Genomic DNA, 24933 nt, shown 5'->3' on the forward strand with positions numbered 1-24933 from the left:
CAAGAAAAGCATTTGTATGCTTTATTCTTATTATTTTAGGGCGGTCTAAAAATTGTATAATATATTTTAATTTTATTCATTTCATGACTTTACCAAAAATATCACATACAAATATTATTTTATATACCTAATTAAATAAGTACAATTTATAATAAATTACCTACATTGTCACAATTTTTATAACTATGCATAACATATTATTGTGAAAATTTACCCTTAAAAAAAATAATTTTCCAATCAGTTATCACCTGTGCATCAGAATATTGTCTTTGCTATTCGAAAATCGTATCGCATATCGCATTATATTTAGATTCAATCTTGATTAACTCAAAAGTAATACAATATCATACCTTGTGTTAAGTTAGAACTAGGGTGACGATAAATAATAAAATATTTCAGAAACAAATTCACATTATTATTTCTAATTATGGATAAGTCATTTAATTATTATTTAAAAAAAATGTAAAATGCATGATGTAGTGAAATATTAAAACTTAAATTAAAGTAATTACTTAACTACCTAATGGTGTATTTATTTTTTTATTTAAATAAACTAAAACTTGTTTACATTCAATTAATAGAATTATGTTATTTAAATTATGTGTTGTTCTGGTAAAAATACTACCTATCTATTATGGTACTTAATTATATTTTTATCGAACATCAGAGAAAGCTATTAAAATTTGATAGTACGTTTTTTGCTATACCGGTAATTTGGTTCAGTAAATATTTTAGTAAAGTTGTTCTATCCATTCCAATTTATTAAAAAAAGTTAAGATTATAGAACATATAAATGTCGTTTATTTAGTATTACTTATATACAATTTATTGCAAATGTTAGAATCACTTAAAAGTTGCTTTTTTCCTATGAAATTTACATTTTCGACATGAACATTTTTACACGAACTACACAGAATTAAAAATAACAAAACACTATGTTAATTTAATAAAATTTGATACATGTACATTACATACCACTTTCTATTTTATTATTATTGAGGCAACATTCTTGTTATTACCGTTATAAAAAACATTCTTTAATTAGGTATTGAAAGTAAATAATTAATGGAAACCTTGGAAACGAGTTGATGGAAATAAAACATTCACATTGAATGACTGACTATGTATACAGTTAAAATACTTAAGACACTACAAACTATTAAATTAATATACTGGTATTTATTTTATTTCATACTTATTTATACATAAAAACAATAATTATATTGCATAATAATGTCAATAAAAATAATATTATGGCTTTCTATGTAATAAATCATACTTTGTATGATATATCGTTTAGTTCACTTAATCGCCACTGTATGCACTAATTTTTCCGCATTTCTTGACATTTATAATACACTCTTCTTTTTCTTTTTTACATTTAAGAATACACGTCATGATTCATTAGTATATTAGAATAGTTATTACTCTATAATTCAAGCTTTAACATTTTTAAATCCTGCACTATTATTTCTAATATCATTATTTTTAAAAACTTTAAAATCCTCTGACACTTTTCCGATTTCTTTACTTATAATATTCGAGTTGGTGAACTTTTTCCGGCTGACGTGATGATAGTTTGTAGTCTTGTTCGGCTGATAGAGATCGACCAGCATCGCCAATGTGCTCTGGAAGCCAGAATTATAGTCTATGGTCACTTCGCTGTAAAGGTATTCCTCTCTGGAATCTTCGAATAGGTCGTTTTGGTTGGGTCCAGATACCAAGGCACCGTATAAGATTTGGGGATTTGGATCTTTGGACCTGAACTGGTCCCAGCCGCAAGGTAAGGGAATATCTGGACAGGAGCTGAAAGCAATAATATTTGTGTTAAAACTAGAAATTCCAGCTTTTACCTACAACTTTTAAAGCTCTACGAGTAGGCTTATTGTACAATTTTTTTTTTTTTGAAAAACTGACAACATATCTATGGAAAATAATATCAAACGATTATATTTTATTCAATGAATAATTCAAAAGATTTGAGAATGTAATATTTTTTAAATAATACTACAGTCCATGAGGCCCAATCGTAGTAGTGTAGTGAAACATAAGTGTAGTTAGTAATAGAAGTAAAACAATCACAAATAGGTTCTCCAACTTTGATAGAATCACTTAAATTTATTCTGACCTAACCGGAAATCAAATCCGGAGCCACCGAACGAAAGGCCAGAGCCTTGTATACATCATAGCATTTTTAATACAATAATTTTCGAGTCAAGTGTTATGTTGCAATAGACCTGCTAGGGTCAGTAGCTCCCCCATATCCTTTCATGGTCAATCAGACAGGTATTTTAGCAATCTTATGGTATTGAGGTATTAAGTTTCTGATGCATATACCTGGAAGCATGATGAGGGTATTTCGGAGAATTGTGTCCATAGCCAACGACGAAGCTTTGACCACCGTCTCCCAGCATATAGTCGATTTGCTGTTTCGCCAGAGCTCGGTTCTCCTCAGGCGCTATGCCGATGTTCGCAACCTGAAAATGTTTTAAGATACAATTTATTATTTCATTACATATTGTTACTTTCATATTCAAATGGTGCTCTAACTGTCAATTATTATCTAAACTAAACTAAAAAACTAAAATTTAACTTCAAAAACTTTTTGAGAGCCTCCACACACATATATTATACTATTTTGCATAATTATCCAAAACAATTATTTAAAAACAAAAAAGATAATATATTCATTCTTTGACACTGTTATATACGTTTGCTCGAGTAGTGCTCGGGTTCTTCAGATGTTACCATATTCAAAAAAAATTTATAATTCCTTAGAAGCCAGCTTGAAAGTGGGTCGATTATTTGGGCCACGCATCGGTTGAAATAACCGCAAGGTAGGGCAAGTTCAAAAGAAATTTTTGAGACTCCTTTACTTGAGGTTATATGGATACTATGCATGGTTTTATCCAAAGAGATTGGACTCCTCATTTTATCCAACTAGCTTAGTTATGCTTAACAACATATTGTAGCTTAAACACTAGAAGATATCTATATTATTTGGCCACGTGTTTTTTTCCGAATCATACTCGGTGTAAATGAGAACTAGACCATTCTTAGTAGTATTAATCTGTTTGTCCCTGATAACCATCTTAGAAATCGGGACCATCAGTTGTTTGTTCTCCCAAGGTGCAGAACTAACCTACCATTGGCGATGACAATTGGTAGGGTATTAACTCTGTGCAACCAAATCGCTTCATATATTCAATTTACGTGAGGATGAATGGGTATTGTTTCATAAATTCTAAAAATAGGGACCACTTATCTCATTCAGTGTACTTCCATTTATCTACGTTATAATGTTTGTATCTATTTAATCTTTATACTGTTTTTGTAATACTGCATAATATATTAATAATTTTTTCTTTATACTGTTTTGGTTTTAAATGTCATGTAGTGAACGTCTTAAATTTATAATTTTTTGTAAAGTTCACTATATGTGCATCGCAAACTCTCGTCTGTTTTCTTATCCACTGTGTTAGAGTTCGCTAAGAACCTATAATGGAGATGGGCAGGACACATAGCTCGAAGAAGGGACAATCGTTGGACAAATCTAGTCATCCAGTGGTAGGTACCTGAGAGATACAAAATGTCCGCAAGGCAACATTCAGCAGTGGATAGATTCGGGTTGATGATGATGACTATATCGAGGTCTTAATGTCAAACAACACTAGGTTCATATCATTGAACCTGAATTGAACGAATCAAATGGCACCATTTGATTTGGAACCGTTTGGTAGAATGTCCACGGAAACGCTTTTCTGACAACTAATTAGTATAGCCAGTATTTAAAATTAATTCATGACATATTAGTCTCTAAAACAGAAACATATTTATTGAAACGTCAACTTGTTATGAAATTCTAACCTCTTATCGTGGTCTACAATAATACAAATTTAACAAACTGTCGTATTCATTCATTTTAAATCTACAAAATATAAAGAATGTTTCATGAATAGGTAGCCATTTAGTTAATTCAAAAGATTTATAGGTATGACGAGTTTTTAAAAATTACTTTTGATTAAAGCTTTTCATAATAATTGACCACTTGTTCATGTCGACAGTATGATATTGTGACTTAGACGACAATCGAACATATTAAATTGATAAAATTCGTTAGGTAAAATAAAGAACATTCCGGGTTGATTTAACACAGTTTGTTACCGTTGTCTCCGTTACAAAATATAAATAAAATGAAAGTAAATTCTTGGTCTGACATAATAATTATAGTAATGATATTAAATCGAGCTCTTTGCATAGAAAATATGGCAGGATTTTGAGATAATAAGACCAAAAGCGGCGTTATGTTCGCGTATGGTTACTTATGAATAATATGTATTGATTATTAATCTATAATATACATAATTCAAGTGAACTCATATGGTGTAAATGTCTAACATATTAATATGAACACCTCACGATATATAAATGCCGAATAATGCGTATCAACACTTTGACAAATTGCCATTAGTCTATGGATCGTACGAATTGGTTTGACGTTTCATGTCAAACCATGGCTGATGGTCCGAGAACGGTTTTATTTTCAATGATACACTGAACCAAACGTCAAATCTCAAACCATTTCCGGTCTACTTTCTACTCATACAATTTGTACGTATATTGTATATGGTTTAGTTTGATTTGTTTCGTTCAGGTTGAAAGATACGAACCTCATATCTACAGAAGTGCAAGTGCAGGTGAGCCAAAAAACGTTTTTTTAGTTTCTTGTAACTCATGATATCAAAATTTATAGGTATGGTTTAAAAAAAATATGATAACAAGGGTAACTTTATGTACCTAGTTAACGTTAAACTTTACCTAGAAAAGGTTGACATAAATTTGTAGCCGAAAATGTAAAATAACGTTGTCTAAAAAAAAAAAAACACTTTTTTGTAGATAACGTTGTTTGATTTTAAGCACTCGATATATTGTACAAATAAATAAATTTGAATTTTAATAATTGTTTTAAAGTCACGTGTGAGGCCAAGCGATAAAAGTGCTGATTAAGCATTAGATCTTTTAGCTATGACTTCCATTGATGATGATTGGTATTAAAAGTAAAATTACACCACCTGTAGGCATAGGAACGAAACACTGGCAGCATGAGCCAAGGCACCAGCTCTCTCTATACATAGCAGTCCTTTAGGAGAGCGTCTTTGGCCCATAGCCTGGTGTTCACAGAAGGCTGATGCTGCTTCTCTAAGATCGGAGCGATTCGTCAGCTGGGCCAGCAGCACTTGCACTCCAGCTACGCGGTGACCCATGAAGAATTCATTGGGACGTTCCTGAAATGGTTAATTGATTAAGGGCTTGCGCAGACAGAGAGCGGTCGGAGTTCTGCGTTCAACCGACCGTTGACCGCTAACGTTCAGGGACAGCAGACAGGTGGCGGTCAACAATAAGCGTTCCATTTGTTTACAAACGTTGTACTGACACAAGCGCTGCATAATGCGAGACCGCTATATTCCGACTGCGAGTGGAAGTAAGAAAGCACCGCTGTTGCGTACTCACTCCCCCGTGTGGTTTCGCTCTATGTTGTGTGACTGCTCAAATTCCTATGACGGGACTGGACGGGAGGTACGGCGTTCTTTGTAATTCCGGGCATAGAACTCCAGAACTCTAGCGTTCCAATTGACCGGCGCGGTCTGACCGCCGGCTGTGTACCCATACAGTATGAAGTCCATACAGTACAAAGAACGCCGAACTCCGAACGCGGAACGCAGACCGCCTGACCGCGCTCTGTCTGCGCAAGCCCTAAGTGGTATCATTACATGAGCATTCTTTGTACCAATTTGCAAGACCCTAGGGCTTGTGTAAATGAGTAATGATGATATTTTTTTTGTATAAAAATTGTGTTTTCAATTAAGTACTTATAAGATTATTTGTATACAAAATGCGTGGATGTGTTGTGAGGTCACTCGAAAGGAAAGAAGGAACGAAAATGTTATTCATATATTATCAGTATTATGATCTTTTATGGTTATTTTTTTTATTGATTTATATATATTATTATAATATATTATGTATAACACAGTGGTGAAGGGTGGAGGTAGGTTTGTTAAGATCGAGCATTCACAGTGCACACTAAACTTTGGCAGTCATACGACTTATTTGTTTTCATTGAATCAAACGTACAAACTATACTAGTGGAGGTAGGCTGTGGAGATCCGACAAAAATAGTACACACTTATTTTCATTGAATTAAAAGTATAAATTGCAGATGTTTTTTTTTTTAATTCATGTTACTCATGTCGAAACCAAACCATAATAGATAAAAAATGTTCCTTTATCTGTACCTAGTCTTTGTATGATTGATGGTTCGTCATGTGTTCTGTTAAATGATTATGACAAAATAAATAAGTCTTAAAAAAACTAGGAATTGAGATCGCAAGGAGTGCTTTTTTAAAATGAGATGCCTCCTTAGCAAGCGAGACCTTAACCTAGGTCTGATACTGCGTAATATGGTCCGTTGTTATGTTCTCTCAATTATTTTCTGTGGTATGGAAGTATGGACGCTAAACCAAGAGATATCACGGAGATGTTGAAGTTCTCAATCGACTGGGAAAGAACCGAGAAGTTCTGCGTAGTATCAAAACCAGGTCTCGGCCACATTATGAGACGATAAAAGTACAGCATTTCCTAACGTGTCATTCAAGGAAAGATCAATGGTAAGCGTAACAGATGACGAGGCCGCATTTCGTGGCTTAAGAACTTCCGTAATTGGTACGAGTGCAGCTTTACTGAACTGTTCCGGGTAGCAGATGATAAAGCTCTGACCTCCACTAGAAGATAAATAAACCTTGTAATGAGCAATACCTTTAGTCTGAAGACATTATAGTGATGATCCGCTTCGCTCAAGTAATAGGTGTTGTTTGTCGCTCTGAATAACCATGATGCAGCCCAAGCTAATTCGTCACCGTAATCTGTAGATCTGGAAAAATATCAGTAATGGTTATTTATCTTGCTTGAGACTTTCTTGAATGGTCGCATTAATTTTGGTTATTGGGTTGTAACCAGTGTTGTTCTTCCACCTTTTTTCACCGAAGTTTTGGGTATGGATAATAGAGGTATATCTCAAGAGATGATAACGTGTTGCATTGTACTGAAAAGGGTTCAGTTTAGCTATGAAAAGTATAATACGAAAGACAAACTACATTTAACTTTTTTATAAATACAGTTAGTCATAAAATCATAATTAATATATAAGTGTATACATACTCTAGTAATTTTAATGTAGATAACATGAATTTTGTTTACGATTGTCACATTTTCCGTGAATTTATAGTTGCCCCACTGTTGTGTAATGGGTAGGTAGTTTTGAGGTGATAAAACCATTTTTTTAAATGTTCGATTCCGGTATTCGACTCTACCAAGTCAAAAATTGGAACCCCGGATTCATCGTTCGGTTTCAGTTATTTAGTAAAAACACCACTTCTTCTATTCAATGAATAATTCAGTAAACTTAAAAATGTTACATGCTTTATTGAACATACATAAAATGAAAACACCTGTAAGATATTATTATATAATATAACCATTTAAAAAAATCTTGTTAAAAAAAATACGACACCCAGAGGAATTCAAATCAATAGTTAATTTCGTCACAATTATATAGGACGTAGCTTAGCGGTCAATGCACATGGGCGTGAATCGGGCGTGGGCGTTGTCGTATTTTTCAAAAAAGTTTTTTCCAGTGGTTATATATTTCTCACATGTATTTTCAAATTACGCATCTTTAAAAAAAACATTACAATTACTTACTCAAACCTATATAATGTCATATAATACTTAAGTTAATACTGGGCTAAGAACAGGGCACACAATGGGCAAAAGATTTGATGTCCTTATGGGAAGAAGCGAATCACAACTCTGCGATGAATGTCATGTTTTAGAGGACATTGTACATATAGCACTACGATGCCTTAAATATGAACTTCACAGAGTACAGCTGCGAATTGCAGATATCTATGAGTATGTCAACGAATTGAAGGGTGTCCTGTCGGTGGGTAAGACGGGAGAGCTAGGCAAAATTGTAAAGATATTTAACAGAATAGAAGTGAGGACCTGATCGACGGATCCCCTCCTAGAAGATAAGAGGCGATATGACAGTGGTCGCAGTTAAAGCCTCGGTAAAATCACAAAAATGAAATGTATTTATTTGGAATAAAGTGAATTTTGAGTAAAACTGACAATGGAATTCCGTCTCTTTTAAGAGGTTTCGGTTCCAAAAAGAATTAAGGAGTTCTCAGGGTTCCCGGGTTCCTGGATTCGGTTCCGGTTCTATGTCCTGCTCTGGTATTATGATGGAAAACTGAAAGAATATTTTGTCTATTAACATATTACACAAATCAGTGTCTTACTCATAGTATTGTGCTGCTCCCCTCATAGAAAGATGATACAGTCCCCTAAATTCCGTGGCGAATTCGTACAGTTGTTTTGCGTGTGTTAAATACAGATCAGCTGTTTCTACGTCGCCATGCTGTCTGAGAGCACAGCTCGCGGCAGCTAGTGCGGCTGACACCTCACCGGCTAGGTCGGAACCTGTGAAAAACCATAAAAATGTAGCACAACTAAGAAACACAAAAATATTGGCAATTGCGTTACTTTTTGGATGTGGTTGTAAGCAGATGTGATTCTTTCTATTCTATTACTAATAACACTACTATTTGGCACCACGGCTTGTTGTAGAGTTAAAAAAAGAATATCGAATGTGGAAAGGAAAAGGGCGTAATTCATACAAATTTTGGTGTTTTACCACGTCACTTCAAAAGTAGAAGGCCTTGTAGCTTAATTCGTAAAAGCATATTGGCGCGATACTAATGTACACACGGGTTCAAATCCCGTCAGGCGTCGTATTTTTTATTTTTTATAATTATGTGATTTTTTATAGCAGGTATATAGATATACCTATCTGCTGTGTTTTCAAGTTATATTATGTTCAATATATGGAATGTTACATTCTAAAATCTTGTGAATTATTCGTTAAATAAAAGAAATAGTTTTTATATAATTATGTTTACTTCCGACCATGTCCGATCCCAATAAGTTCATATGGGCCTCCACATAGTAGATGTTTATTTTTAACAGATTTTTTCTTAACGAGAAATGGATGTCAGCCACTTGCTCAACATATTGGGTGTATGCTGTGACTCTACAAAAATTAAAAAACAATATGTGTACTTGCCAGATCCAAGATTCGAACCTGGGACCACGACGCTATAGACCGACGCTTAAACATCGCGGCCATCGTGGGTAAACTTAGAATGAACTTATAATGAACGTGGGTGAACTTAGAATGATAAAACTTAGATGGTGGGGCTTACTTAGATGTCCAGCACATATACATGCACATATAAATCTCACCTGGATTTTGAGCATCCAGTTTATAGGCAGGTCTTGACATATTCATATCTTCAGGTCTCCCCCAGAACTTCTGATCAAGGTAAAAATCTCCAACCTAGAAAATACAAACAAAATAATCAACATTATTGATATAAATAAATTTAATGGGATTATCCAACAAACAGAAAGCAATTTGAAGACATATAGACCATGGATCTGAGAGAGCTTTTTTGGCCGAGAAAAGAAACAGATTCCTGCGTCAGATACTAGGTGTGCCATGGTATGTCTTCAAGAGTTACGAGGAGATAGGAGAGCTGACCATGCAGCCATTGATGGTGAAGAAACAACGTTGGAGCTGACTGCGTGTCTGGTTAATTGTACGTATACGTTATGACTGTGAACATTTATTCAAATAACAGATATCAGAATAGCATTGAGACTATAGATAGACGCTAGGTCTTGAGTTGTTCGGTGTGTGTAGATCCAACATCTATTATTTGTATGTAGAAGGTTGCGTCGTGTGTGAGATGTTATATGTTCGGGGCACAATAGAAATAAGACACAGTGATGTATTTTCTCGGATTTATATTGTAGCACTACATTTTAGATTGTACACGGCATTACGAATAGAGATACATTGATATTTAATGTTGATTACGTAGGATTTACATTATAAATTTTGATTGAGTTTAGATATTCACGGAGTCGCGAGTGAATATCTGACTTTACCAATCAAGGCCGAATATACAAATGAACATAGACAATAATAGTTCGGTTGTAGAGTTGGGAAAACTGGATGATATGATTTCGTCAAGTATTTCACCGAGTGATAATCTTTTCACATATAAAAATATTTACATTTCTAAGATAGTTTCCGTATTAATTAATATAAAAACAATCTACGTTATTATTGTATTTTAAAATACAGCAGATGTTTTTTAAAATTCTTACAAATTACCGCTCGATCAAATGGTGAGTGAAGAACGTATTAAGTACCCAGTTTTAATACTATTCTGGCATATGTTATTTGAATACGTGTTGACGGGCATAATGTAAATATAAAACTTTACTGTTTACATCTCCAAAGGCCGCTAAACACCATCTACATGGTAAACTTGTAGAGCTACGGAAAGCTGGTATAACCTGATCATAGACTAAGAAAGGAAGAAGTACAATTTTATTACGTTTTCTATCGTTTTATATCTTTTATATATTGTTTCTTTTACATGGTTTCCGGTCTGACTGTCGAGTTTGTGACCAGGTTTGAATCTTAGGTGCCACAGTTTCAAACGAAGGAAGTCTTTCTAATGAACTTGGAGTAGTGTGGAGGTTAAGGCTGTATTCCGTGTGAACCAAAGTCGTTTGTTCAACATGTCCATCTGTAAACCTGTGAGACATGGCATCTAATCAAGTTTCAAAGGATTTTTTTGCTTTGAAAATCGATGTCTCCTCCGAATCTTAGGACTACATTGGTACAATCGTGTTACAAATACTAGAGTTTTTAAGCGGACACGGAAGCTCTCAGTGATTGAAATAATCATGAAGAGACGCTTCAGAGTTAGAGATTGCGATACTCCATACCTTTGTGGCATAACTTAAAAAGTTTTGTCACTCTGCTGCAATCCTACAAAAACGATCTAGGTACGCATTGCAGGTCTTTGTAGGGTGAAGTAAGTGAGTTACATGGAGAAATTAAAAAGTCTCATTCTTCTAATAAAATATAATTAGTATTACACTTTAAATTCACCAAAGACTTCATAATATATTATATTGTATGTAGACTTCTTCAAGTGGACGATTGTAAAAATCTTATGTAATAACACTAACGACAGAGTCTACTTATTTATAATTCGCTTGACCTTAAAAATAAACAAACAGAAGTCAAAAATAAATTGGCGCGTCCGTCGGTAAGTTGTTAGTGACATTAGCATCAATTATTATGTAACACACGGAATAAGTGTGATTACTCAATAAATTTTATCAATATAATAATCTGAGAGTCAAGTCAGTGTTGGTCATGAACTAAATTAATTATTCTATCTTCTTCTGTGCAGTACATGACAATATATCGATAGGTCAGTGCTAGAGAATCTAATCCCGATCCAAAATTTTAATCCCGGGATTTCGGGATTACATTTGACGATTCCGAGACTGGTCCCGAGATTGACATTTTTTGCGATAGTTGATATTATTTTTTTCTATACAAATAACATTGATAAAATCGGTCGAAATATTTATAACTAGACACATGGCATATAAGCATGGCGTTTTTAAAGTTTGGGTGGGTTCACAATTTTTCGGTCAGTTACAAAAACGGCAGCCCGTATTACACGTATCAGTTCATTAAAATTACTTTTATTAAATAATTTACAATATAAATCGGGCATTACTATGACATCTCATCTGATTCACTATTCTGTTCATAATAGTCATTGCTGTCATCCGACTCCGCACCTGCACCGATGTTTATTATTAAGTTTTTCATGTGTTTCCTAAATCACTTGCCCTATAAGAATCTTCGGTTTTTATAATATCGAGGAATCTTGCCCTTGTATTACTATAATTAATCGGTTTCTGTAGGTTATGAAGGTTTAATATTTTTTTCCGTATCCTTATGCCGGGTTTTGGAAGTTATATTATATCGTTACAATATTATAATGTGTAAGATTTTGACCATTTCACCTTGGATGAAATTGTTAACAATTCAGTGACCAAACTTTGCTACGGCCGCTTTCATCGTCCAAAACGTAAGACACTGATTTCTCATCCGGGTGGTTCAAGTTCGGCTCCCGGTGAGGTCACAAAGCATTTATGTGATTTTATCAACGCCTTAGTGCTTCTGTTATTGTATATATGTTCCCACTACACTACCGTCATTGGTCCGTAGGTACTCCTGTTGTAGTATTAACATGAAAAAATGGCTAATAACCGAGAATATGTAATATGTAACAGCGAACCGTGCATAAATTTAGGTGTAAGATAATAGCTAATATTTGATATAATAAATACATTTTAAATTACCTGTCCATAAAGTTCATTACGCCCCACGTGGCACTTGACCAGGAAATCAGTTGCCCACTTCAGGCACTCTAGTCCTCGAGGAAGGAGTCCGCTCTTTTCATATCCTCTTGCGCCATCTATCAGGCCCCAAGCGAGAACTGTGCTTGCAGCAGCCTGGGTCCATACAAACTTGACATAGTCACCAGCTGAAATCATAATGAGTTGGTATATATATATATAATCTAAGAAGGCCTAAATACCGTAATGACCGGATAGATCGATCATTAAGAAGTGGTGTTTATTTGCTACAGTGTGAAACTTTATATTTGGGTCAGACAGGTAGAAGGTTTTTTACTAGGTATGGGTAATGAATTCATAGAAGACAGATTCACAATAATTCACCAAGGGCCTTATAAAGAGCGGTCTTATTGTTGATTCAACTCATTGTCATAATATACCTACCTGTGGATCTATATAACAAATCTTATCGACATTACCTCATGTAACAGATTGAGATAATAAGTAAATACATTTCAAAGAAGTTCTGAGATTAACTAATTAATTTCAATGTAAATCTTTTTGAAAGTCCTTCTTTTTCTAGAGAAGTAGCGACGGGCTCTCGGAGCAATGTATGGGCAATATAATCAAAAATTTACCCCAAACATCTCACGAAATACTAAACAACAAAGAAAACACAAGAACACTATTAAATAATTACAGAACTTTTTATATACCACGTTTTTAAATTTTCTGTTGAATCATACAAACTTGACAATACTATGTATTAATAAATTCTTTTTTTTGAACTTGATAGAAATACTGAATAAATATAGAGAACTGAAATGTCATTTTGACACTTCACATTGATTTCCATAGTAACGCACGTATATATTAATAATTTAGTTACTAGGACTCCCTTAGCAACCAACAATGGTGTTTTACTTTTTACGAATTTTTTCCGAAATAACTTTCCATACAAAACAGAATTAACTGAAAATGAATTCAATTCTGCTTAAAGATGGCTAAAAGTATTAAAAGAATGCATTTTCATCGTGTTCTGATAGATCCTAAAAGTTTCAAATGTCTATTTAGTCGGGAAGTTAGTTAAAAGTCGATTGCAAGATTTGTATTGGACAAACAAGAAAAACTTTGTACTGGACAAATAAGAATGAATTTATACTGGACAAACAAGAATACGAGCTAATAAACACGTGGTAAAATATTTAGTTCTGACCGTAAAGAGAATCAAAGAAATATATGGAGAAAAATAACTCATTACATTATTCACCTAACACAATAATCGAGCAATTTGTAATAACAGAATTGTTTTTTTCCGACCATTTCCGATCCTAATAGGATCATATGGGCCTCCACAGAGTAGAGGTTTGTATTAACAGATTTTGTTTTTTTACGAGAAATGGATGTCATCCACTTGCTCAACTTATTAAGTCCATACCCTAACTGACACACAAATTGAAAAACAATATGTGTACTTGCCAGACCCAGGATTCGAACCTGAGACCCACGGTGTTATAGTCCAACGCTTAAGGGGGGACATGCTCGTCGAAGGTCAAAAATGAGTTTTTATTGTATTTTCAAACCATGATCCTGGACACTCCTTAAACGTTGTAGATAATCTATTTATATAATTTTGAAGCCTTATTATCCTTTATAGTTATTTTAAACATTTGATGACTGCATAAAGTATTTTTGTTACATAAAATAGTATTCTTTTAAACCTCTCGCTCTAATGTTTTAGAATATAGTCATATTTCGGTACATAACTGTGCAGTGGTGTTAAGATTTTTTACATTTATTAATTTTTAAACGCATTTATAAAACCATTAGCATAATTTATTACGAGATAATTTTTGTAAAATATTCACGATAAAAAATTATATTGATAATCTCTGTGATCCCAAATTTGACAAGAATTAGGCATTTTATTATTCAAAAAATCGGCAAGATTAACACATTTCAAGATGATTCTAAAGATATTTATTATAAGCTATGTTTTTGACCATTCAAGTGTGATAAACATCTTATGAATAATGATTGCTTTATAATAATTATTGACCTAAGAATAAGGTAGTGTTTTTTTGAAATACGCCATTTCTTTTGTCATTCCCTAGTAGTTAAGCTACAATATACGGCCGTAGCCATAAAATGACAAACTATAATTAAAGTAGGGAGTAAAATTATGTTAACGCGCGTGTTTGAACATGTACTTAACCGAATTTTTTTTTATTTTTTTTTAAACGGTACATGTTCAAACACGCGCGTCAATATCATTTTACTCCCTACTTCAATTATAGTTTGTCAATTTATGGCTACGGCCGTATGTTGTAGCTTAACCACTGGGGAATGACAAAAGAAATGGCGTATTTCAAAAAAACACTACCTTATTCTTAGGTCAATAATTATTATAAAGCAATCATTATTCATAAGATGTTTATCACACTTGAATGGTCAAAGACATAGCTTATAATAAATATCTTTAGAATCATCTTGAAATGTGTTAATCTTGCCGATTTTTTGAATAATAAAATGCCTAATTCTTGTCAAATTTGGGATCACAGAGATTATCAATATAATTTTTTATCGTGAATATTTTACAAAAATTATCTCGTAATAAATTATGCTAATGGTTTTATAAATGCGTTTAAAAATTAATAAATGTAAAAAATCTTAACACCACTGCACAGTTATGTACCGAAATATGACTATATTCTAAAACATTAGAGCGAGAGGTTTAAAAGAATACTATTTTATGTAACAAAAATACTTCATGCAGTCATAAAATGTTTAAAATAACTATAAAGTATAATAAGGCTTCAAAATTATATAAATAGATCATCTACAACGTTTAAGGAGTGTCCAGGATCATGGTTTGAATATACAATAAAAACTCAATTTTGACCTTCGACGAGCATGTCCCCCCTTAAGCCGCGCGGCCACCGTGGGTGTATAATAATGTAAATATGTAAATATGTAGCACAAATGCGAATATGTAAATAACTACCTACTCTCCAAAAACTGTTTTAACACCCAAAGGTATAGATAACATTACATTACATCACCGTTTTAAAATCTAAACAGATCATATATTATGGGCTTATACACAGTGAGATTTTTTATTTTTACGAGAAATTGATATTAGCCAGTCTTGCAAAATCTACTGGGGGCATACTTTGTGGTCAAACATCATCATCATCATCAGGGGCGCGACAACCCGGTGTGGGTCCTGGCCTCCTCCAACAGCTCCCTCCACCTGTCCCTATCCAGTGTGGCCGCTTTCCAATTTGGTACCCCCAGAATACGGCAGTCACTGGCAGCTCCATCTAAGCAGCGAATCTTTGGCCTCCCTCTTCTTCTACGTCCTATTGGATTGCTGGACATCACTCTCTTTGCCGATTCATTGTCATTCATACGGTGCACATGACCTAGCCATCGCAGTCTCCGAATCTTAATTGATTGAACTGCGCTGCAATCTTCGTACAGTCCGTAGAGCTCAGCATTATATCTTCTCCTCTAATTGGTGCCATCCCTGATCGGTCCATATATACGGCGGAGAATTTTTCTTTCAAAGATGTTCAGGGCTCGTTCATTTCGCAGAGTTAATGTCCAGATTTCCGATGCTTATGTGAGCACTGGCTTTACAAGTGTTTTGTAAAGAGTGCTTTTAGTTAGACGAGATAGTAAGCGGGACTTAAAATGTCTTAACAGACCAAAGTAGCATTTATTCGCAGACATGATTCTCTTGTTGATGTCTTGTGGTCAAACATATATTGAAAAATATTATAAATTAGCCAGACCCGGTATTTGAACCTAAGACCCGGTGTCATCGCGAGTGCACTAAATTATAATATAATACATATTATTATCAAAGATCGTGAAACCGTAGTAAGGCAATATATAAAGTTAATCCTTTTTTACATTACAACTTACTGGATAAATACTAAATAAATTTATAATACTTATAATGATATAAGTAATATTAAATATTATGTTGCCATCCAAGTAAATTAATTATAATATTAATGTATTTTGAATATAATTATTGAATTAGTCATTACACGTGTTAAACAAATTAACTTTTTATAATCAGTATTCTATTTTTAAAAATGATTTACTTTTATATCCTGATGGGAAATAAGTAGGCAACCGCACACCGGATAGAAGGTTTAATTTTAAACGACGGTACAAGATTGTAAAATATTTTGTGGTTTGGATAATTTGTTTAGATTCACGCTTGTTTAATAACGTTATTGTAATGTAACAGAGTTATGCATTAATGGATCAAGACAGTGACGTAATGTGGGGGCAGGCAGTGTATGCCTGTGATAGGGGCGGCAGTTATTCTAAGGGTGGCAAATTCAAGAGAGAATGAATTGCTGGATATTTTTTCGATTTATAAATTCAGCTTACTGCTGTTAATGATTTGTGGTCAACCATATCCTAAAAGACACTTCCAAATTCTTAGATAACATATTTTATATTTATAAATAAATAAAATATTATGTCCATTTCTTGCTTTGACGTGGTAAATGATAGAATAATAAAACAATACCATACTGCTATGAAAAAGATTCAACTAAACTTGTAATATTGACGTATTAATAATTGTTGTTTATCATAATATTAAATTTAATCCACCAATATTTCAAATGGGGGGGTTAATTAACTGGATTTTTCGATATATGGGTTATTTTTCAAGGGATAAGTAGCGCGACTCCGTTGGGCAAGCCATGACTCAACGATGGAAGACATTCAACTATCCAAGAGGTTTTCCCTTAATATATATGGTAGAAAACGTAGTTTCACAAAAAAGACAGCATCCATGGGACCATGCCAACGTACAGAAAATAATTTGTTCCTACCAATACACCCATAACTTATGGGTGTATCGGTTGCCATAAGTAGGTACCACATAGGTTTGAAATCAAGTGTTGTAATAGTATTAGATTCATAGATATTCTTTCTCCTTCTTTCGACCATGTCCGATCCTAACAGGATTATATGAACCTCCAAAGAGTGGAGGTTTGTATTAACAGATTTTATTTTTACGATAAATAGATGTCAGTCACTTGCTCAACCTATTAGGTCCATACTCTGACTCATACACAAATTAAAAACAATACGTGTACTTGCTCGACCCAGGATTCGAACCTGGGACTCACGACGCTATAGGCCGTCGCTTAAGCCTCGCGGCCATCGTGGATTACTCTATTAGTCGATGTTAAATCTCCTTGGTATTATAAAAATATTCTCACCATCATAATATCCTCCTGTCAAATCTTCTCCATTAATTCCTTTATCATCCAATCCAGAATCCCGTCTCCAGGGTATTCGGTTATCATCAGGCAATCTCCCAGATCTCTGCGCTTCATAAAACAGCAAAGACATGTCCAAAACTTCAGAGTAGTCATACTTGTTCTGAGAGGAGACCACAGTGGCCTGTTCTTCGAAATCATCCAGGCTTCTGATTATCCTAGCTGAGTCTATTGGAGTGGGGCACAGGGTTATGCTGGAGAGGACCAGCATCAGGAATGCGAGGCTGTGAAGCCTGCAGGTGGAGATTGAAGACATGATTTGGTCTGCGACGGACTGTGACATTCTTGGTACCGGGGTTGGCTTTCTGAAATAGAATAAAAATATAATTCATAATTATTTTTTGCTCAGTAATAACTTATTGTAAAAATGTGTGTATGTACACGCAACAGAAATTAAACATTTGTAATTTAAATCACTTTAATAACACTACTAACATAATTTATAGATGTTTTCAGGAGTGTGTGTTCGAATGAGTAGCACAGTGTAGCATATTGGTGCAAGGTGCATATTGGGCTTAATGCGGAAAAATCACAAATGAAACCAATGGACAAGGTGACAATAGTACCTACGCAATGTGAGTCGCCAATCTGATGAAATGGTAATGGGCTATACATGTCGCTTGAAAAATGCAGTCATACTGATACTCAAGAGGCAAAAAACGACCACACAGATACAAACCTGATTGTTCGATGGATTTACGTGGCAACGAAGAACAAGGGACCGAGAATTATGAAAAAAGTTGTGGGGGGGGGGGGGGCTTGGCAATTTTTTGCGATAATAAATCTCAATAGCAGAATTTGGAATTTGAAACTAACAGCCTTACATACTGTTGTGATCGAGAATTCTCAAGGAAAAATCAGAAAATGCCGATCTAGAATCACGAGAAATTAATTTTCTGAAAATACGAGAAATATCATTTCTCGATAATAATAATAATCAATGATATTCTTAGAAATTTGTCATTAGGCTAAGCTGATTAAGAGAATTTGATTATTCAATAAAAAATGTTTCAATTCTTGTCAATTTCGAGAATTATCGAGAAAACAAATATTTTGATTTCGGAAATTCTCGAATCTTGAGAAATGAAAAAATGGAGAAATCACAAGCTACACCTTATATAGAATCAATATAAATAATTAACGCAAGTGAAAGCTGATCAACATCATTGTGATATTCAACGTACCGTGATGTCATTTCTGCTTTTAGAATGAAAGGATACAAATAAGTGGAAAACATTGTCAAAGTGCCAATAAATTCATTACATATTCAATGTATTCAAGACTATCACTAGAATAAGAAAAATGTTATAAAGCTATTAAATTTCTCTTCATTATTCCATGGTATCTTCAAATAAGTACCCAGGGGTGCACATCACAGGAGATGGCATTTTGCAAAGACAGCTCGCTGTCCAAATGGGGATAGTTGGAGGCGTTGGAGCAACATTCAATTTGATGCAGAGTGTGTGACATTCACGATTGTACTCGGGTAAAACTATATGTTGCCTATTTATGCTTGCATTCTGATTGTGTTACTTTAAAGTAGCGAATCACTTTTGGCAGAAGATTTAGAGCAACCGTATATTGAGCTTGAGAACAGATTTTTGTAACGGATGACTGGGTATGACTTTAGGGGTAACGAGGAGATACGAGAGCTAAACTAGGGATTGCAATACCAGTATTTAAAAATCGATATTAAATTTTTATTGATACCTAAATACCGGTTTCAAAAATCCAAAATACCGGTATTAAGAAAGTATATACGTGTTTGTTATTTTTTTCATTACTTACTACTGTATTTTATATTAAATTAAGTTTCATCCTGCCAAAACGTAAATATATTGACTGGAAACCAATAAAAGTTAAATAATATTAAAACAAAATCCCTCAAATATACTTATAGAATTTTCGCGATGAAATTAACATATTTTGAAAAAGAAAACATTCGTGCCAAATATTTCCAATTATTCTATAACTATTATTAATTGATACAACGTTTATAGAACATCCAAAGAACGTTGAATTTCACAGAGATTTTTCTGTACCCGAGACTTGGTCAGGTCAGTTAGGTCAACATAATAAATGTAGGTAGGTACTTTATTAGGTTGCTATAAAATAGTATTTCAAATTAATTGTAATTGTTATATTTATTCATAGGTACTTCTTTTTTAAATAATATGTTTTGACGAATACCGGTATTCAATAAGAAATACCGAAATACCGGTGTTGATATTTTCATTCGGTATTGCAATCCTTAAGCTAAACATACAGCCTTTCATCACTCTGTGAGTGAAGAAGCGATTTTTGACCTGGATCTGTCACGTGCTGCAGACGCCTGAAGAAAACTGCAACCTGGTTTGCCTGCTATACAATCCAACCGGATTTCAGCATCCTGGAAGGCCGCTAAATACTGTTTACAAAGTGTATATGGCGGAGTTACGGAATGCTAGTATGCGTGTCCGGAAACTTGTATGTATTCAATTCGCCGTATCACACTTCACCGTGAAATGTTGTATCAGAAATATATGGTCGTATATTAAAGACCGTCAAACCTCTTTGGGTTGTATAGTACTTACCTACTGATGTAAAATTCATGTCTAAATAAAATACGATTCTTTTCTGTTTACACTTTACAGGAAGCCAGCAGCTAACAAATTTTGAGAATAGACGATATACTGGATTATTTGTTAGGTTAGATTAGGTTTTAATTCTTGAATTCATGAATTTTGCCAAAATCAGCTATGAAATTTGAATTAATGTTCATATTGAAACTAATAAAATTGGAGACCGTATAGTATATGGCCATCTCTTTCCGATAAGAAAGCCCACTTCAAACTGTGCTACGGTGAAATGTTTTACATACAAATTACACGTAACCGCTAGTATGACTTGGGATAACGCAGGAAAACTGGCGAGCGACAGGGACTCTCGGAGGCGAAATGTGGTCTCCATAATATTATGATCTAACTAAACGGCAGACATATCCTAAAGTGGAGAAAAGGAAGATCTTCATCATTATGACGAATAAAATTGAGAAGGATAATTTGTAATATTGTTTTTTTTTATCAAAAAGGAAGAAAAAGATCTAGTGGATAAAATTAAGAACGTCTTTCTTGACAACTGTAGAAGTTGATTTTAAAGAAAGGCGTGTAAAATGATAGCCATTTGAGATAAGGAACTTTCATTTACTCATATGCTAAACCCAATGATTAAGCGTATAGGCATCTAATTCCCCCAAATGCTATGCAAATGATATCTTGGTGTTTACCGCATCCGCTGTGAAATTACCCGATATATATATATATATTATATAAATGGGGCTTAAATAGTTTCAATTTATTTACATTAGTTCTATATTCAAGTGTGGATGTTGCCACATTAAAAAGAGGTGGATGTAAGTTACACCAGACACATTTATCAAACCCAGGATTGAAACCTACAACCAAAGACTTCATAAGCGGACGACCACTCGTTATTTTTTTTATGAACAAACCTACATCTATCGAAATCCTATGCTTTATCTATTAAGCCAGTACTTCTCAAAATGGGGGACGCGGCCACCTAAGAGGCCCTGGAGCTCCTGCCAGGGAGCCGTGAAATATTTCAGTATTTGAAAATTTAAAAAAAGTCATGAAAACATGATCAGTGGACGATACCTGATACAAATCAGTAAACATCTCGAGGTCTAAACTTAAATGAAAACCAAAAGTACAATTGGATAAGAACACCATTTGCTAAATCATTAAAATCTGATCACATTGCGTGGTAATAAAAAATAAACACAGGTCGTGTCTTTCAACGGTGACTTTGGAACAAACCCTGCTAATTAGCATTTCAAACATTGTACCGGATATTGATTTATTATGTAAATTATTACAAGATAAAAAGAACTTTTTATATACTTACAACGTTTTTAAATTTTCTGTTGAATCATATAAACTTGACTTGACTAGCTTAAGCGATCAAAAAAAATTGTATTTGATAGAAATAATACTGAAATGTCATTTTGACACTCATATTAATTTCCATAGTAACGCACGTATATATTAATAATTTTCTAGCAACCAATAATAGTGGATTGGATTACGGATTTCTTCCAAAATAACTTGTCATACAAAACAGAATTAACTGAAAATGAATTTAATTCTACTTAAAGATGGCTAAAAGTATTAAAAAATGCATTGGCATCGTGTTATATTCTAAAAGTTTCAAATGTCTAGCTAGTCGGGAAGTTAATTAAAAATCGATTGCAAGATTTGTACCTACCGGACAAACAACCACCGGACAAATAAGAATACGACCTAATAAAAACGTTGTAAAATAATATATAAACACACTCCCTCTCATGAAATTGTTTTTGTAGGCAGGCAAGCAAGTAAATGAAATGTTCTAATATTTTATTAAAAAGATGTAGCTATAATACTTTATGTTAAATAAAGTACTCTCGATCACTAAAGACTACAATTTTTGAGGAAGGAAGCCTTGGATTTTTTTTCTGATTTCAGGGGCCCATGGTATGAAAAAGTTTGAGAAGTACTGCATTAAGCTACTGGCTTAAATACTATACTTAAATACTAACAGAACAGTGACCAAACAGAACAGTGACCAAACAGAACAACAATAAATATAACTATGACCTTTCAGGAAAAATATAAATTTAATATTGAAATTGTCCTATCTCTATTATGTTGATAGATTTTTAATAGGACATATTTTCAGTTTGCCATAATAAATCAAATTATATAACTAATTTCTGCATTCCTAATCGCTAGAAAGCTTCAAATAAACGGGACTTTGCCGGCAAGCTTAAGATATCTCATCGTAATCAATATTATATGTTCAAAATGATTGGGTGACTAGGTACAAGGAAATAATAACCTAACCTAACCTAAATAGAATCCACATAAATTAATGTTTCATTTTCCCCTGGGTGTTCTGTTTCGTCACTGTTCTGTTTCGTCACTGTTCTGTTTCGTCACTGTTCTGTTTTGTCATGTTCTGTTTTGTCATGTTCTGTTTTGTCTTGTTCTGTTTTGTCCGGTCACCGCTAAATTATATCAATATGAACGTTAAATAGATTCGTCAAAATTGTATGATTGTGCTGATATATTTTATTTTGTGGTTGTGTTACTGTATGCGTTTGTATATTTATCATGTAAGACCTGCCCTTATACGAGTACAATTAGCAAAGCACAGTTATAAAGGCAGACAAAAATAATGCAATCAAGCATCTACTCGGCAAGTTGGAATCAGTAGTAAATTGTAGAAGTGCCCTAACAGTGACGTCCCGTGGGGGTAGGCAGATTGAGCGTCGCTTGGGGGCGGCAGTTACTCGAAGGGCGACAAATCAAGGAGAATCATTTGGTATATATAGAAATAATTACTTAAACTTAATAATAACGAAAATATCTTTCCATTAAACATTCAGCTCACTGGTTGGAAACAAAATGTATTAATTAACATAAAAGGTTTAACAGGACTGCATTTTTATTGTCGAGTTCGCGATGTCTAGTTTACTTCCGTTTTCCTTCGATGTCCATGGTGACGAGAAACTACACCGTGCACGGATGATACAAAATACTGTATTGAAAAAATGGGCCGACATTTTGGAGCTGCCCAGGGGCGGCATTTTGTCTAGGGACGTTACTGTACGAGTACAATTAGCAAAGCACAGTAATAGAGACAGACACCGCTCGAAATGTAAAATTTTACGAACCAGAGCGCTCGATGATTTTACGAAAATATTAACATAGTTATCTAAATTTATGAGTATTTTATAAAAATAAATGTTAGTTTTTTTTGTTTTATGGCCGATCTCGCTCAGACGGTCAAATTATTTTCCTACGAGATTTTATTAATCGGAACGGCGCTCCGGTGCGTTCCGGTCCATTTCGAGCCCTGGAGACAGACAAAAATAATTAATAATCAAGCATCTACTCGGCAAGTCGGAATCAGTAGTAAATTGTAGAAGTGCCCTAAACCCATTTAAGATGAGTTTAATTTTGTAATAATTGGCACTTTAACCTTGTTGTCACGTACTTAACGAGACGCCGGTGCGAATTGAATTTATTATATATCTGCACGATGCACAGTGACGAATCAAGGTATAGCCAAAAATGTCCTAGAAAAACTTTTATCATGTATATGTAAGGGGAAAATATAGCTTATACTGATAATTAATTAAGCTTCCAATATTTATTTTATTATTAAAATTCAATAAGAAATATATACTTAAAAAAATGTAAGGTTTGTAAAGTATCAAGGTTTTGGATGCTCTCTTTGAATGACATTTAGTAAACTTTGATTAAATATAAAGACGGTAGCCATCTGATGACTGAGTTTGTAAAATATTCTCACTTATCATAGGGCACTCGTTGGCAAGCGAAAGATATGTGAATAAATTTCACTAGGTCCAAAGTTTTTTTTTAATTTCCTTTAATATATATTTTCCTTATTTTTTTTTTCAAAATATGTAGCAGCGATTTCATATTATTTAAGATTCAGTTGTACCACGTTTCACACTTTGTCTTCTGAGATCACAGAACAGATTAATAAATACTAATGTAAAACATTCACCATGGACCAATATTGTGTAGCAGGGTATTTTATGGCGGTTAAGCCGTAAAACCCAAATATAGCAAAGCATGCCGATGGCACTAAAATAATTGTGTATATATAATAAATACATTGATATTTTTTAGACAAACTTTTCAGTTTCTCTGCAAAAGTTGTGAACACGGGGTACACCTGTATGTTGTCTTATCAAAAATCACTATCACTATGAACACCTGGCCTCCGACTTCCTGCGACATGTAGTAACGTCAACTAACTGTCGTGTATTCGTAGCTTAATTGCTAGATTGACAACCAGTGGTACCTATGGGGAAATAAGTAGTCACAAAGCAGAGCTAAAGCCCTCTAAATCAACGAAATTTAATGATTTTTAAGAAAACTAAGGATCAAGTGAACTGAAAGGAGTTAGAGAGGTATTAATCTAGCAATAAATCGATTCTGGCTAATGATAACATGCTAATGATTTATTAGATATATTTTAATTTGCGTTCATGCTAGTAAAAATACTTCTTTTTCTCGCTGTTAAACGGAAATTGTATGAGCATCGGATCGAACCTCAATGATTGACGAATGATGATTTTTTACCACGTTTTTCTTAGCTCGTATTCTTGTTTGCCCGGTGGTTGTTTATCCAGTACGAATCTTGCAATCGATTTTTAACTAACTTACAGACTAGCTAGACATTTAAA

At 33.9% G+C, this 24933-nt stretch overlaps 1 protein-coding gene across 1 annotated transcript in view; it reads right to left on the reverse strand.

Annotated features, from left to right (window-relative positions):
• Positions 1-552: 552 nt before the first annotated feature.
• The window catches only part of LOC147069662 (uncharacterized), a 62669-nt gene continuing 38288 nt past the window's right edge, over positions 553-24933 (reverse strand). Inside the window, exons 2-9 of the mRNA XM_085950633.1 lie at positions 17616-17980; positions 12364-12548; positions 9364-9457; positions 8361-8541; positions 6817-6931; positions 5073-5285; positions 2338-2477; positions 553-1806 (exon numbers count right to left, since the gene is read on the reverse strand). Coding sequence (XP_085806759.1) covers positions 1437-1806; positions 2338-2477; positions 5073-5285; positions 6817-6931; positions 8361-8541; positions 9364-9457; positions 12364-12548; positions 17616-17958 — 1641 coding nt within the window. The 5' untranslated portion in view covers positions 17959-17980 and the 3' untranslated portion in view covers positions 553-1436. The remainder of the gene's footprint in view (positions 1807-2337; positions 2478-5072; positions 5286-6816; positions 6932-8360; positions 8542-9363; positions 9458-12363; positions 12549-17615; positions 17981-24933) is intronic.

Source organism: Rhyacophila brunnea, unplaced genomic scaffold, assembly GCF_057557595.1.
Source record: "Rhyacophila brunnea isolate RB1 unplaced genomic scaffold, BYU_Rbru_1.0 scaffold_23, whole genome shotgun sequence".
Taxonomy (NCBI): domain Eukaryota; kingdom Metazoa; phylum Arthropoda; class Insecta; order Trichoptera; family Rhyacophilidae; genus Rhyacophila; species Rhyacophila brunnea.